The 16,060-nt window shown below is 49.6% G+C and overlaps 1 protein-coding gene across 4 annotated transcripts in view; it reads left to right on the plus strand.

Annotated features, from left to right (window-relative positions):
* The window catches only part of NTRK3 (neurotrophic receptor tyrosine kinase 3), a 351,142-nt gene that overhangs the window by 194,477 nt on the left and 140,605 nt on the right, over positions 1-16,060 (plus strand). For 3 of the 4 annotated variants that reach the window (XM_045561747.1, XM_045561748.1, XM_045561749.1), the window contains exon 12: positions 9,853-10,041. In XM_045561747.1, the coding sequence (XP_045417703.1) occupies positions 9,853-10,041 (189 nt within the window). Of the gene's footprint in view, positions 1-9,852; positions 10,042-13,537; positions 13,669-16,060 lie in introns of those variants that run through there. The other variant, XM_045561750.1, reaches the window with a different exon arrangement.

Here is a 16,060-nt window from a genome sequence, read left to right on the forward strand (position 1 = left end):
CCTAGGAGGCCCCATACCTACCCAGTGAACATTTTCTAATAAAGGGAAAAACATCTTTCTGTCTGACATGAGGTGATGGGGTCTGTATCAAGCCCACAGTGAGCAGATTCTGAGCACTCAGGATCCTCAGGGCTTGGTAATGAGTTTGCGATCTCAGAATGGCCTGGAAGAACCCATTGGACTTTCATGGTTTCTCTCCAACTATAAATCCAGGCCTCGTTTTAGCATCTTAGATTTCAGGGCATTATAGTTAAGAAGTGTTTTCATTCTAGAACTCATGATTTGGGGCCATATGATCATGTGCCTTGAGGCACGGAGGGCAGAGATTGAAAAGGTAGACTCTGGAGTTCCACAGCTCTGGTTGGAATGATGGCACTGCCACTTACTAGCTGTGTGACCTTGGGCAGACTACTTAACTGCTCTGACCCTGATTAGAAGACCCACTTCAGTGCACCATCGTGAGGATTGGATGAAATCATATATATATAGCCCTATACTGTGGCAATAAGTGGCCCAGTGGTGGTCAGTAGGTGCCAGCAGACCTTAGCTATTATTATTGTGTTTTATTGCAAGTATATATAAGACCATCACTCTGATTTTTCTAGGAGTGGCAATATTCCATGATATCACTCTATGTGTACTTTGAAATACTATGAAAAGGGTTCCTTCAGACATATCCTGGACACACTACTGCAGTGTGTGAGACCCAGGCAACTGTGGGTGGCTTTTCTAGTCGGGAAGTCCCATGTTGGCCAGTGCCTATAAGGCCCTGGGTTCCTCCAGGAAAGGATTTTCTCCTCCTCAGCATCAGTTGTCTCTCTTTTAATTCATCATGCCTCACTTTATTTAAAAGAATTTCATGTTGAAACCATCCAGGGTCACTTTCAGCTGTTAGATTTCCCTCCTGTGACCTAGGTAAAAATCAGAGGCATTGGGCTTAGCCCACAGAATTTAGGCTCTCATTCTCTTGGTCTTGGTTTTGAAATCAGATCATGCGAGATAGTTTAGTTAGTGCCAAAAGCGGATGAAGGGCATTGGGGATGTCAGGCGTTCAACGCAACAGCACCTGGTACAGCAGATCTCAAGCAATGTTTCCTTCCATTCTCCAACCGTCCCCAGGAAGGTGGGAAAAAGTTGTAGATAAATCTCTAGGGGAAATAAATACCTCTATTTCAGGGTAACACTAGCCAGCCATAGTGCAGTGGCTAGAGCTGAATTTAGAGATGTTGAGACTTGAGCTGTGATCTCTTTATGGGGTATGGGGTCTTGGACAAACAAAAAAAAAGTCAGCATTTTGTATTCCATTTGTCTTATATATTCAATTTGAAGGTAATTATTCACTTGCAGTTTATGCTCGGCATGGTGTGAAGTGCTGTCTGCACAACACGGCTCTAGAGAAGTCTGATGGCATCGGCTCTGCCCCCTGGGGTGCCTGTGTCCGCGCTCTCAGCCCCTTGCTGCCGGCCGTTCCTCTGCCCACGAACCTGTGCTTGTCCCTGACAGGCACAGTCTGGTGCCACGGTTATAGGTCTAAAGTTTCTTGGAAATGTCATGGACTTCTTTCCTGAATGAAGCAATTTCTCTTACAAATAAATATCAAGGGAGTAAAGACTGGGGGTGGGAAGGAGGCTTTGGCCAACTTGTCCCATTGTCAGAAAAACAAGGCTGGAGGGTTGGCAGCGAGATGTGCCCAGACAGTGAAGTCTGTTTACCATTTATTAACTGTGTGACCTTGGGCAGATTATGAAACCTTGAGCTTCAATTTCCTCAGCTACATCACTGGGGATAATAGGATGCCCCCCAGGGTTGTTGTGATGCTAAGTGAGGGGTGAGGGAAGCCGCGGGTCCAGCACGCCTGTCCTGCCCTCCCTGTCCTCGAGTGTGTGCCCTGGGGCTGGTGGGGCAGCAGTGTCGCTCTCAGTCACCCAGCCATCCCTTCAAGCCGTGAACACTGTGAGGCATGAACTTCGCCTCTGGTTCCTGTAAGAGGCTGGGAGGGAATCCGAGCCAGAGAATAGAGCTTATCTTTTGGGAAATGATTCAGGGAGAGGAGCGGAGAAGTGAGGAGGGCATGCCCGGCTGTGCAGCCTGCAGGACCCTGCGTGCCCTGGAGACCACAGAGGGCAACGTCTGTCTGGAAGCCGGAGGGGGTGGGAGGGGAGGACCCGGAGGAGCAGGTCCAGGAACAGAAGGTGGCGACTGGCCCCCTGTCTGCTCCCGGGCACAGCCCGTGTTCACTTGGCCTCTGTCCCACATCTGCCAATAAAAATTAAAGAAATTGATTTTCTTTTGTTTGCCTCTGAGGACCAGGCTGTTTTTATGAGACAGTAAATGGGATCCCTCTCTGAGCGTGGCTGGATTTTTAATTGTATTTGTTGTGCTTTCACTTACTCCGTTTTATGAGTTCCTGCTCCCAGATTTGTTGATGCGAAGCTCTCGCCCACCAGGGACATGTCAATGTTTGATTTTTATCAGTAGGAAAAGGTTGGGGTTTTTAAAAAATCATTTTCTTAATCCAAAGGTTGGCTTGTTTGCTTCATTCTGACACATTAAGAAAGCATGAGACCCGTGCAGGGTTGTTTTCTTCCACCTCCCAAGGAGGATCTGGGTGGTCATGTTGTGACTCTCCGTGGAGCTGAAGATTCAAGCTCGTCTTTGGGACAGAAAGCAGGGAGGGGGCGTTTTAAGATAAATTGCATCAGTGAGGACGACAAGCCTGTCTTTTGCACGAGGCGCTTCTGTTGAGATTTGTTGGAGATGGTGTGAAGCGCGCCAACTGTCTGAATGAGAAGATGAAAGTAACGTTGTCAGATGTGGGGATGTGGCAGACGGCGCCCCCACCCATCGCAGTGGCTTAAATCAACGAAGCTGCGTTTCTCACACCGCGCATGCGCCAGGTGTGAGATGGGGCCCTTCGCTCCACGCTGGCCTTACCCAGGGACTGCGGTCGACGGGGGGTGCCTCCTGCGTCCACCAGTGCCAACACAGGAGAAAGGGAACGTGACAGATGGCACACTGGATCTTACGGCTTCCGTGTGGGAGTGGTGCCTCCTCGCTTCTGCTCACTTTTCATTCCAAAGAAAGTGATGGGGTATTGCCTCACTTCGAGGGGTGCAGAAAACTGCAGTCCTACCAGGTGCCTGGAAATTACTTAATGAACAGAAGTCACGATGACCACAGCTCCTAAGAGGGCTTTTGAATTGTGAAGTGAGATTCTCCTCCATCAACTCTTCTTTTGAAAGAAGTACGAGGATAAAGGAAGGAGTAAAGAAATAGTTGGATTCTGCCCCCAGAATTTTACAATTTAGCTGTAAATGTTGGACTTGTCTGCTCAAAGTTGTCTTATCTGGGTTGGTCCAACCTTGAAAATATTTGGTGCTGTATCGCCAGACGCATTGGCTCAGGCATCTCACCTTCTTTGTGCAGGCTCACGTGTTCACACGAAGCCCTAACCGCTTGTGAAAAATACTCGGTGTCAGCTATACGGTTGGGAAAATGGGTAGTTTGGTGGGGAGAGGTGGAACTTTGGCGGCAAACAAACATGGTTTTAAACACAGGTTCCATCACTTCCTGGCTTAGGTGAGTTTTGAAAAACTAAGTAAACTTGTGTGAGGATCAGTTTTCTTGTTGACCAAATGAGAAAAACGGTAGTTTTTGAGGATCAAATGAGGTGAACAAAATGCCGAGAGACATGTCTGGCATATAGCAGGTGTTTAATAAATGTTAATTTATTTTCCCTCCCCCTTCCCTCTTCTTATAAACCAAAGGGATCCCAGCATCCGTGGGACTCTGAGTCATTCATCTGGAATTTGGAGAAGAACCGCATCTACACATTGACTGGACAAATGCCCCAGTGTTAGGCCTGTGGCTGGACTTTCTTGGGGCCAAATTTATGAGAATTGCTAGTGCTCTGTAAGCCGGAGAGCTGGTGGGAGAGAAAGGGACTTTAGAGGCAAGGGCAGGGCATTTGAGATAATGAGTCCTGCCCCGACCTGCAAGGGGGAGGGAATATAGATGTGTCCATGAGTCACCTGGGAAGCTGCCTTTTCTGCCTCTGTCTTGTTTGACCCATCCCTTTGCCCTTCTCCCTTTGCATTGTGGACTCTGATGCAAAGTTTCCCTGGAGCCACCAGGGCTTCTGCAGAATGGTTGTGTACCTGTAGGTCCTCCTGGTGACTTCTTGGCCCAGCTGCCTCCCCTGTGACTAGGGCTCAGCCCACTGGGGTGGCATCTCACAGTACTGCAGAGGAGTTCCATCTCCAGTGTTCTCATGGGACACTTCTGCTTTCTCTGGGAACCTGAGTCCCACCTTGGAACCAACCATGGAAATCTGAGCCATTCCTGACTCTGCACCCTGATTTTGCCCCTACGGAAGGAGAGGGAGGGGAGGAGAAAGACTGGACAGACAGTGTGGACCATCCTGCCCGGCAAGACACCTGCTGGGCCATCAGGTTTCCCTCATTATCTAGTGGTCCCATATCTAGTATGGTTGGAGAATGGAACCCACCACAGATTTCAAAAAAAAAAAAAAAAAGGCACCGATTTGGAAGAGAATAGTGTGATGTGAGTGTCTGAGAAGACCTGTGTTCCCTTGAGGGTCTCTCTCCAAAGCTTGAACTTCCCAGAAAGGCTATGAGAATGCCTCTTTCATTTTGTTTACTAGTGCTGCATTAGAAAGTAATTGTGTAATTTGGAATGGATTAGCGACACGGAGAGGCTGATAACAGGTCCTGGCAGTGTGTGTGTGTGTGCGCGCGTGTGCGTGTGCGTGTGCGTGTGTGTGTGTGTGTGTGTGCGTGTGTGTGTGTGTGTGGCTCAGAAGACAGCAAGTGACTCCTCTTGCCCTTCCTTCGACCTGACAGGTTCCAGAAAAGAGAAGAGAGCTCCCTAGACAGCTGAGACCCCCCACCCTGCCATTAATTGTCCCTTCTTTGGTATCTTAATAAATTCTTCACTGTGGTTATTAATCAAGGTGAGAACAATCTTTGCTGTGGTTATCAAGGTGAGAACAAATGCTTCTTCCCCCAGAGGGGCCCCAGGTCTGTGGTTTTCCCCTGAGCAAGTGGTGTGAGAACTGGCCAGAGTTTGAAAGGGACATTGATTCCTAGAGTGAAATGCTGGTGTCTCCATCAGTAGTTTTCAACCTAGGGCAGCTCCGTCAGTCCCCCCAGGGTGGGTATTTGGAAATGCGTTGTTTGTGTGTAGCACAGGGAGGATGCCTTTTTTTTATGATTTTTTATTTTTATTTTTTATACTTCATTTTTGGAGCAGTTTTAGGTTCACAGCAAAATTGGGTGGGAGGTGCAGAGGTTTCCCGTTTACCCTGTGCCCCACACGTGCACAGCCTCCCCAACGATGGAACAGTGGTTGTGATCGATGAACCTGAGCCTGGCTTTCTATGCCCAGGCCCAGGGATGCTAAGTACCCAGGACAGTCCTGTCCCGGGGGGACTTGTCCGGCCTCCGTGCCAGCTGCAGCTTTGTTGGGGAGCAGTGTCGGACTCGACACAGGCCGACAGGGTTAAGCTGCAGGGTTCTCCTCTTACACCCTGGGAAGTGATGGGTCTGTGTGCTCTTTATTGGCTTTTATTGTAAGGAATGTAGTTTATGGAAGAGCAGAGGTGAGTAAGAGGGCCTCAGGGATGGGATGGCAGTCTGATGGTGCGGCGTTCTTTTCTGATGTGAACGTAGTTTAATGAGAGCATTCAGCAGCGCTGGGAAGAAGAGGAGATGATGAATTATCTGAAATCTATCTGGGTGACTCTAACGAGGTGACTCACTCCTGTCCCAATTCTCAAGGGTCAAGAAGAACATCTTTGAAAAGGGTGTTGGGGACCTGCAATCGAAGGCAGCTGCTCACGAGGAGGATAATGTCCCAGAACTGATCAAGTGTCCCTCTGATACTTCCCCACAGTCTGTACTTTCTGGGAGCCGTGCTGGCTGTGGCTGTGAGCACAGGCTCCCGGTCTGGCCTGGGAGTTTGAATGCAGCATCACCACTTCTTTGCTGGGTATGCGTCCTTGTCCACTGCTCTGGGCCTCGATGCTCCCATCTTTAAAATGGGTAAATCATGGTACCAATGTCACAGAGGCATTGCAAGATTAAAGAAGCTACATTTCAGAGCCTGGTATCTAGGAAGCACTCAACAATAAAAATCATTACTGTGATCATGATTTCTCCAGCAACTCCTCAACTCACTTATAATTTGACTTTTTTCTCTACCATCCTGTGGAAACTGCTTTCATTAAGGTCACTTTCATATTTTCAAATACAGAGGCCTATTTTCATTCTTCATCCTGTCTGTCCTTGGTCCACGAGTCTCTTGAACTTCTGGAAATTGTCCTCTTCTGATGTCGGAGACAATGCCCTTTTCTGGTTCTCTTCCACTTTTCTGGCCATGTCTTCTCCTTTTCCTCACTCCCCTTGGAATGCCTGCATTTTATGTATTGGGGTTCTTCAGGGCTCTGATGTCTGGCTTTATTATTTTATCTCTATGAAATCTTCCTGGGTGGCCCCATTCCTTCCCACGACTTGGGAGCCTATGGCAAGACCCTTCCCTCTCTGGCTGTCACCCAGCTTTTGTGAATCCTAGAATAATGTAGAAAAGCGGAGACTTTTAGGCCATAAGATCTTGGAATATTGTGTTGACCACTGGCTGTCCATGCACCATCTGGGGGCAGGTCCAAAGAAGCTGCCTTGCACAAAAGTCCCAATATTTTATCTTCTCAAACTTCTCCTGATTCTGTGTCCTTCCCCCATGTCACTATAACAATGCACATCCCGTCATGCCAAGAACAGAAAGGGGAGGGATGGGGATAACTTCTGTGGTTTGGTCTTTTTGTCTTCTTGTAGTCCATGGTCTACAGTGCTGATAAAGTCTGTGGGTGCAGCGAAGGCTGTGAGCTTTGGAGTGAGTGAGACAGCCTGGGCATGAATCCTGCCTTTATTTTTGCATTCCTTAACCTGTCCCCGCTGGACACCTCCTTCCCTAGCTCTGCAGCCTGGGGCTGCCACTCTCTGATACTGGGTCTCCTCTTCCCCTTTTCCTTGTCTGCCCCCTTGTTTTGCTGAAGTCCCTTCTCCTGATGCTTCCCAAGAAAGGGAATGAGCGAGACAAATTTTTACACATTTGCTAATACCTATCTTTTGCCCTTACAGTGGATTAATAATTGTTTAGGCATAGAATTCCAGGTTGAAAAGTTGTCCATCAAATTTTCAAAGGAATTGCTCAGTACAGAAACAGCGGTAGTGTTGTCAGGGAGAATTCCACTGTCCTTCTGATTGCTCCTCCTCTGTGAATGTGACCTGTCCCTCCCTCCTGGAAGCTCCTAGAATCTTCTCTTTATCCCCAGGATTCTGGCGTTCTGTAATTTTGTGCCTTGACGTGTGTGTGTGTGTGTGTGTGTGTGTGTGTGTGTGTGTGTGTGTGTATGCACCCATGCTCATGCGCTTGTGGTAATTGTGCTGGGAGCTGGGTAGGTAATTTGGGGAAAATTTCCGTAAGTGTTTTAGTCTCAATTTCATCTTTTCTTTTCATATTCGTCTCTCTCCCTCTCTCTCTCCTTCTCTGGAAATTCTTTTAATCAGATGTCAGATCTCTGTATCAAGCCTTTAATTTTCTTTTTCTTTTTCTTGACCACTTCTTGTTTGTTTGTTTGTTTGATTGATTTTCTGCAACATTTCCTTGACTTTGTCTTCTGGTCTTTGACTGTTAAATTTTGATGCTCATCATTCCCAAGGACTCTTTCCTACCCTCCATGGTCACATCCTAAGTATCACCTTGTTTCGTAGATGTGGCGCCTTCGTTTACCTCTCTGAAGATATTAGTAACTTTTTAAAAATAAGTCTTCTTCTGCTTCCTGCATTGCCTCTGTGTCCTGCAGGTCCCTGCCTGTCCGTTGTCTCGCACTCGCTTCATGCTGAACCTTGCGGGAGCCTGGGCAGCTGAACTGTTCCTTCACATTTAGGGACGAGCACTGGGAAGCTAGTACGCTTCCACGTGGGGTACGTGAGTGAAGCTTACCAGCTGGCAGCCTTCCCTGTGGCTTGATCAAACTTGACCTTCCACTGGACAATCTCAAAGTGTAGATATCTAGAAGTATTTTTTGGGGAGAGTTTCTCCAGACAAGCGTTTCTCTTATCTCCTGCAAGGTGGTGGTGTGAGACGAGATCGGGGTGGTGGGGAAGCAGGGTTGTGCCTGGTTTCTGTTGTTCTAGAAGCAGGAAGAAGGGGCTCGGCTTCAAGCTTCATCCCAGCCCTCAGTTCAGTGTCTCTGGGTAAACCGCCGGAGTGCTGCAGGATGGGGTGAGGCGAGGGCGCGGGCGCGTTGTTCTAGCCATGAGCCTCACGCCACGCCAGCCTTCCTGCCACCTTGTCCCTGCAAGCACTGAGCTCCCCTAGCAGAACTGTCTTTCTCTTTGTACACAAATAGTTCTTGAATTCTTTTGTATCTTAGTGGCATTTGAGGAAGGAAAGTGGATAAAGAACAGTGCTTAGTTTTCCCTGTTTAACTGAAAGTCGCTGTGAAGTTTTTCAAAAAGTTTACGAGGTGTTTTCAGGAACTGGCTTCTTTTTGCAAGACAAGTGATTACTGCGAGTATTTGGGCAACCACTTACTGCTACTTTTCCACGTGCTCTCTGAGCGCAGACAGACATTTGTCAGGGATTGGAATCAGCCTGTGTGTGCTGATGGAGTGGAATTCAGGGTCCTCCGTCTGCATTTACTGGTCTCCCATTTAGTTCTGCCTCATTGGTGCTTCACCTCGCTATTGGACGGGAAATATTCTCTCCATAAACTTCAGTAGGATGTAATGGAGTTCTGCAGTGGAAATATTGTTCAAGCTGCAAAACCAAATCACAGCAGGCACTTTGTCTGGGGACCGTGTGTCTAGCAAAGCAGCCATTTAAAGCGCTGGTTGTGTGAAGCCACAGTCACAGCTAATTCACTTTACAGGAGTTTTATTTGTATGTATGGGAGAATCACGCCACCCCCCAGAATCATCGTGTGACCCGGACTGCAGCGTCCATCCCCTTTGTCACCTTCTGCTTTTGAGCAACCTTATTTCCTGGGTTCCTTCTTTGGGTCCAAAAGGAGCTGCAGTGAAGCTGGGTTGGGGTTGGGGAACACACAGTGATGTGGTTTGGAGCCACTGGGGCAGTATGGATCTTTCGAGAGTGGGCCAGCTGGCCCAGCTGCCAGTGGGCTGACAGTCGTGCAGCCTAATCACTGTGTTCTGTGAACTTGGCTCAGGTTAGATCCAGCCTACGCTGGGCTTATCTCCCTGTGGACAGGGGAGGGCTGGGGCCCGAAGGCCAGCGGGCAGGCTCTGGGCCTCCCAGCCTCTCATCAGAGGTTCCCGATCCCGGCTGCACGTGGGGCTCAGTGGGGAGCTCTCAGCATCCTGATGCCCGGCTCACACCCCAGACCAACCGCATCGGAACCTCTGGAGGTGGAACCTGGCGTCGGCGGGTGTTAAAGCTCCCCAGGGGAGGAGGGACAGGGTGTGAATGACTACTAGGTCATTTTGAAAAATCCTGTTGTTATTACATAAGCCAAGAGACTTACTTAAAACTTTTATTATTTTGATCTAATTTGGATTGGGGGGGAAGTGAGAATAATTCATGCCATGGTCATTTTAATTGACTTTTGTTCTGCAGCTGTTTTCGTGGTCTGATGGGGTGAGTAGCTCTCAAGAAAGAGAACGTAGATGTGGTTCTCTGCACTCAGAAGTCAGAGCGTTTGGGGAACACTCTTCCAGTGGCTTTGGGGATGCAGGAAATATGCTGGGGGGGGCTCTGTGGGCAGGGCGGGGAACGGGCCAGATGCGACCTCACCGGGTGCCGTGTGTGCAGGTCCCGTTGCTGTCATCAGTGGTGAGGAGGACTCGGCCAGCCCGCTGCACCACATCAACCACGGCATCACCACGCCCTCGTCGCTGGACGCCGGGCCCGACACCGTGGTCATTGGCATGACCCGCATCCCAGTCATCGAGAACCCCCAGTACTTCCGTCAGGGACACAACTGCCACAAGCCAGACACGTGTAAGTACTGGGAGGAGATGCTGTCCCTTCTGGGGAGGGAAGGGTGGTGTGGCAATAGACCTTGTAGCTGGGGTTCTGGAACCTTCTGGGGTGACCTGCCACCTGCTAACCTCCCGCTTTCTAGGAGACCCTCCCTGTTTCTCTCAAAACTTGAAGACTAGCCTGGGCCAGGAGTCCCCTGGGAAGGGAGGGCCACAGGCCTGACTCCGGTTCCCTCTTCTCTGTACCGGGGTATTGAGGGGAGCCTGAGTAGAGAGAGGTGCTCCCGATGAGGCAGGAGACGCAAACGAGGCTGGTCTTCTCTCCAGCCCTGGCCTATGATAGTAGGAAGCATAACCTGACTCTGTCCAGACAGCAGCCCCGAGGTCAGCAGAACCTCCACCCAAGCCTCCGTGAGAGGGGAAGGGAATGAAGGGCGGTGAGTACCTTTGAATGGAAACATCTCTCCAGCTGCCCCTCCAGTGCCCCGAAGTGTGCACTTTCTGGGAGTCAGACCACAGCCCAGGGGCCAGGAACACTCGCCTCCGCACCGCACACACCTCACTCAGACCAGAGGGCTCAGGGCACCTGTTTCCTCCTCTTCTCTCACCCCCGTTGGCTCCAGCCTCTCTTTCTGCTTCTGCTGAGCCCGGCGAGGACCCCTCTCAGCTCCTGGAGCTTCCATGGCTTGGCCCTTCCTCCAGCAGTGTCCCTTGTCGTGTCCCCAGGCTTCCTCTGGGCCCAGCAACACCAGTGCACACCCCTGCCCCTCCACCGCTCCTGCCCCCAGGAAATGACCCGCTGCTTCAGGAGAGAGACAGAGGCCCTGCAGAGTGGGGACACCAGTGTCGGCCTAGGAGCTGGAAGGGACAGAAGTGATGGGCTAGGTTAAGGCCTCACCTTATAGGCAGGAGTGCTGAGGCTCTGGAAGGCTGTGAGCTCCCTGTCCCTGTCCCCAGGCTTCTGTGGTGGGTTCTCTTCGTGTGCCAGCTGGCCCTGAGGTAGGCCTAGGGAGAAGTGCTTTCTGGTCTTGCTCATGCCCTGGGCTGAGCTCTCTGCACTTGGGCCACACTCTTTGTAGCTCACAGAACTCTTGCTGTTCCCGCTGGTCCATCTTACAGCAGGGTGGGCATTTGGTTACCCCCATCGGCCTTTGCTTCATTTCTCTGGCTCTGACTGATAGTGAGAGGGTTGCCACAGTGGGAGACTGGGCTTGTGTCAGCATGAGGTCATCATTTGCCTGCTAACCTTGGGTGTTCTTCAGAGTCCGTCTCAGTGCTTATTAGACACTCCCTGTAAGTACCAGAGGAAGGACACCCGGGTTCTGGCCCAGGGCTGTTTTTCAGTTCTGTTCTGGCTAAAGCTCTTGTCTGAGATCAGGCTCATTCCTGGACTGACCTGGATGTGGCTGGCAGGAAGGACCTTCTATGGTGGTTCACGGGTCCAAGCTTGGGCTAGGGTTGATGCTGAGTTTTCTAGGGTGCCATGGGTATTTGAACAGAGACGTAGACAGGTTGCTGCAAACACTGAATTAGCAGACACTGAACCTTTGCTCCTAGGGGAATCACAGGGTTAGGTTCCTGTGAGCCTCTGGTCGCAACATTTTATCAACTTATCAGTGTATAACCTTGTGTGTTTTTGTTTAAAGACACCTTATTTAATACATATTGTTGATTTGTTAACATAAAACTCATGGCCAATACTACTATAATTCATCTGAACAAAGCTTATCTAACACAAGCATGTTCTATGTAAGGTACATCACAGCTGTCTTGTGCTTAAGAACACCAGCCAATACTGCAGAATGGTGCTGGGGGGCCCTGCTAAACTGCAAAATCACCAAAAAAACCACAAAAAGTGTGGTCTGGAATAGGCCACATAAAGGACATTTGTTCACAATATGAGAGCTGAAGCAAGAATTTTAAAACAACATGTTGTACGGGATAAATATATACAATTTTTGTCAATTAAAATAGATGGATTTTTTTTAAAAACAGGAAAAAAAAAAAAAGACAGAGTGTCTCGTTGTTCAGCCTCAGCTGGAAATGTGTACAAGGAGTGACTCAAATTTTTGTCACTCTGCACATGTTCCCAGTGACCGTGAAAGCATGTAGAGCATTGGTTTTGGGGTCACGCGTAGATTTTAGCAGTGGGAGAATCCACAAACACGGAATCATCCACAAATGACGAAGATCACTGTGTTTCCTTCAGTGAAGCTCTGGGCTGTGGCTGCAGAAGACGATCTCAGGGTCACGTCTGTTCTCGCTGACGATCCTGATACCAGGTTACAGGCACAGTTGCCAAGTGGGGTGAATCTGGCACGTGGGAGGGAATGTTCCTCTGGGCCGTCAGCACAGGCGTCCCGTGGAAAGCCGGGAGCCATGGAGAGAGCTGTGGGATGTGGCGAGTGTCCCTTGATGTCCAGACAAAGCAGAGCCGAGGAGCCTTCACACCAGGGCAAGCTGCCTGCTGGAGCACTCTGAGTTTGTGGTTCGCAGCGGCCTTTCTAAGGATCCAGACAGTTCTTCTGCGGAAGCAAGAAGAGGTCGGTGAAGATGGAGGGGAAACGGCTTTACTGAGGAAGACTTGAAGGAGTAGGTGAACCAACACTGCCTTATCAGATGAAAATCATGAGGTGACTGTGGATTGCCAAAGCCCTCTGATGTTAGGGAAGGTTTCCTTTGTAGAGCAGCAGTATATTTTGTCCTAGCAGTCGACAGTGGGTGGCTCTTGATTGCTTTCAGAAAACATGGGTGGCACAGCAAACAATGTACAGGGGCACTGTGACTGGATTTGGCTAATCCTCCCTCTGCTAATCCATCGGCGACGCACACAGACAGGGACAGGGAGCACCCAGGCCAGTCCTCGGAGGAGATTTACTGGCTGAGCTGGCAGCAGGTCTCTGATTACCAGCGCTTGATCAATTGAGGGAACTGACTCCAAGACACATCCCTGTGTGTGATGAGACGCTATCATAAATAATTAAAACCACATGCGTCTTGGCACATAAATAAATAGAGAACATTTATGGTGCTGCCGACAAGGCCAGGGTTGATCCTTTGGGGCGCTGGCAAGAAGCGGGGAGATTAAGAGAGGAAAGATGCTCTTATTGTGACTCCCCTGGGTGCCGTCCCCATCTGATTTCCTTCTTTGTCCCATTTTAAAATGTGCAGTGTGGGGTGGAATTGCAGGAACACAGTGCTACCCGGCTGCAGGCAGCGTTCCCTCAGTCACCCTGGTGATGGATTAAGCACAAAAGCACTTTTTTTCTTTACTCATGTGTTTATCATAAACGGTGGGACCTTTCAGGCCGGAATGATTAGGATGCTGGTCTTCTCTTTGCTTCTCACTTCCTATCTGCCGTCCATCTGGTCCGTGGCGTTTTCCCTAGCATGTCAGGCTGCAAGGATATTTAGAGATCACCTGGTACAATCCCTTATCAGATGCTTGCATCCCCTTGCCTTATTCCCAACATGTGCTCTGCATTTGACATTGTCTTTATTCTCAATTTATTCAGCCTTTCCAGGGATTCTGAAAGAGCTGAATAAAGATGCTCCTAGTTGGAAATGCATATAGAAGGCTAATAAGGCCCCTTCATTATTCACATAAAGCCCGCTGGTTCTCAGAAGCATCAGGAAATGGATACAACCCTCCTTGTCACACAGTTGAGGATCCTAGACTTGGTGCTGAATCCTACAGAATGAGACACCCAAGGGACCAGTCCGGATGGGCCACTGGGGAGAAGCTGAAAGGTATTTGCAGCAACATTGGGCCCTCGGTTACCTTTGTCACTCTGTGACAGCTCTGGAAAGTTGTTCATGGGCTGGGGCCGCACCGCTGGCTGCGGTCTTCAGAGTCACACTTGGCCCGCAGGCCAGCTGAAACGCTGCTTGGCTCTCTTTAAGTCCCTGGGGTTCTCTGTTCATCTCTTGTCCCCAGAGCCCATTCTCTTGACTGAGAAAGTAGAGGCCATCTGGGGTCAGTAACTAGTGTCCTACTGACATCCCTCCTTCCTTCTCTTCTCTGGTGTCAGTATCTGCCTTTGTTTCCATGTTGCTTCTGCCTTAGAGGAAATGGGGTCTCCACCCTCCCAGAGCCAACGTCTCCCAGCCTTTCTAGTCTGGCCCTGCAAACAGGGGTCTCTGCCCACCCTGGTCAGCCTGCCCTTTCCTCTCCCCGCTGCTGAGCGAGTGTGTGTTGTCTCCTGCCCACCGTAAGCCTCTCACAGTTCTCTGTCGTACTGCTCCACCTCTGTTTCCATCTTCCCAGGAATCCCTCCGCTCTCCATCCTTGATCTCTTTGCAAAACTTGACCACGTTCCTTTGAGCCTCTCTTCCTTGTTAGCATCCGAGTCACTTACGCTGTGATGATTTTTTCCCCTTTCATCTATTCAATACATATTTATTAAGGGTTTGCATCAGATTTTCTTTTAGGCTCCAGAAGCAATGGGGAACAAGAAATACATGGTCCCTACCCTCACAGGCATACCGCTGACCACAGCTGATCCCCAAGACCCAGGATGGACCCCCCTGCTCCGAGACCACGCACAGAACCTTGTGTCTGCAGCTTTTACCTTTCTGCTGCTGACTCCCAGCGTTTATATCTTCTTCTGAGATACTAGTCCCACACTTCCAACGGCTACCTTGGTATAATTCCTGCTTGAAAAGTCTGTTTCCCCTCCCCACATCACACCCCTCCACACCATTTTCTTCCATTCTACAGCTATTTATTGTCTCACACCTGGCTCATTTCCAGCCTCTTGTGAATTCTTCCTTGGCCCGTGCTATCTGTCTTAGTCTGTTTGTGTTGCTATAAAGGGATACCCGAGGCTGGGTAATTTATAAAGAAAAGAGCTTTATTTAGCTCACGGTTCTGCAGGCTGTACAAGAAGCTTGGCACCAGCATCTGCATCTGGTGAGGGCCTCAGGAAGCTTCTGCTGATGGTGGAAGGTGACGGCGGCTGCAGGTGACGGCGGCTGGCACGTACAGATCACATGGCAGGAAGAGAGAGTCGGGGAGGGAGGTGCCAGGACCTTTTTAAACAATCGGTTCTCATGGGAATAATAGAGCAAGAACTCACTCCTTAGGGAGAGGAGGGTACCAAGCCATGCATGAGGGATCAGCCCCACGATCCAAACACCTCCAACTAGGTGCGACCTCCAACACTGGGGATCAAATTTCAGCAGGAGATTTGGAGGGGACAAATATCCAGACTTTAGCACTATCCCAACGGGAACTTTCCTTCCTTCCCTGTCACCCATGGCTTAGAGTCAATACCATGCACCAGTTCTGAGTGACTTTGAGTCAAGTCCTAGGTCATCCTGTCACCTCTCAAGTATGTGTGTCCTGTTTCCCAAACTTGACTTTGAGTTTATTCCTAGAAGTTGCTCTTACGTGTCATGATTCTTTATTTTCTATAGAAAACACAGCATGAGACTAAGATGCTAACTAACGTGTGTTCTATGACTCCCCGGCCCAGGGTCTCCAGAGAGCCACAGAGAGAGGGAAAGGCTGTTGACCAGTATAGACAGATTTTGGGGGAAAGCATTGGCTGGTGTTCTATGCTTTTTATTTTATGTGATGTTTAACCAGCTCTCTAAAGGGGGAATCTGCTACCCCCATTTTATAGATAAAGAAACTGAGGCTCAGAGAGCTTAAGTGACTTGTTCCAGGTCATAAAGCTGTTAAGAGAGAGCTTGAGATTTCAACTCCAACCCACGGACTCCAGCATCGTCCCTTCCCTGTGAAATCACACGCCCCAGGACTCCAGTCACTGATGCAGATTTACTCCTGGCCTCTCGAGCTCAGGGAGGCTGCCTGTCAAGGACAGTTGTCTTGTGGGGAGGCTTGTTTTCCTCCCTGGTTCCAGGATAAGGACAGGCTCTGTGTAGGGTGTTCAGGGTTGGCTGAAGCCCCTGCAGTCATGAGGCTCTGTTAACCTTGGTCAGGCTGTTGGCACATCTCTGAATTTTCCACAGAATCAAGTCCTAAGGGACCATGGTTGCCTTCAGATAAGGTAATACCTGGCCCTGGTGTTAAG

The sequence above is a fragment of the Lemur catta genome, chromosome 9 (assembly GCF_020740605.2).
Source record: "Lemur catta isolate mLemCat1 chromosome 9, mLemCat1.pri, whole genome shotgun sequence".
NCBI lineage: Eukaryota > Metazoa > Chordata > Mammalia > Primates > Lemuridae > Lemur > Lemur catta.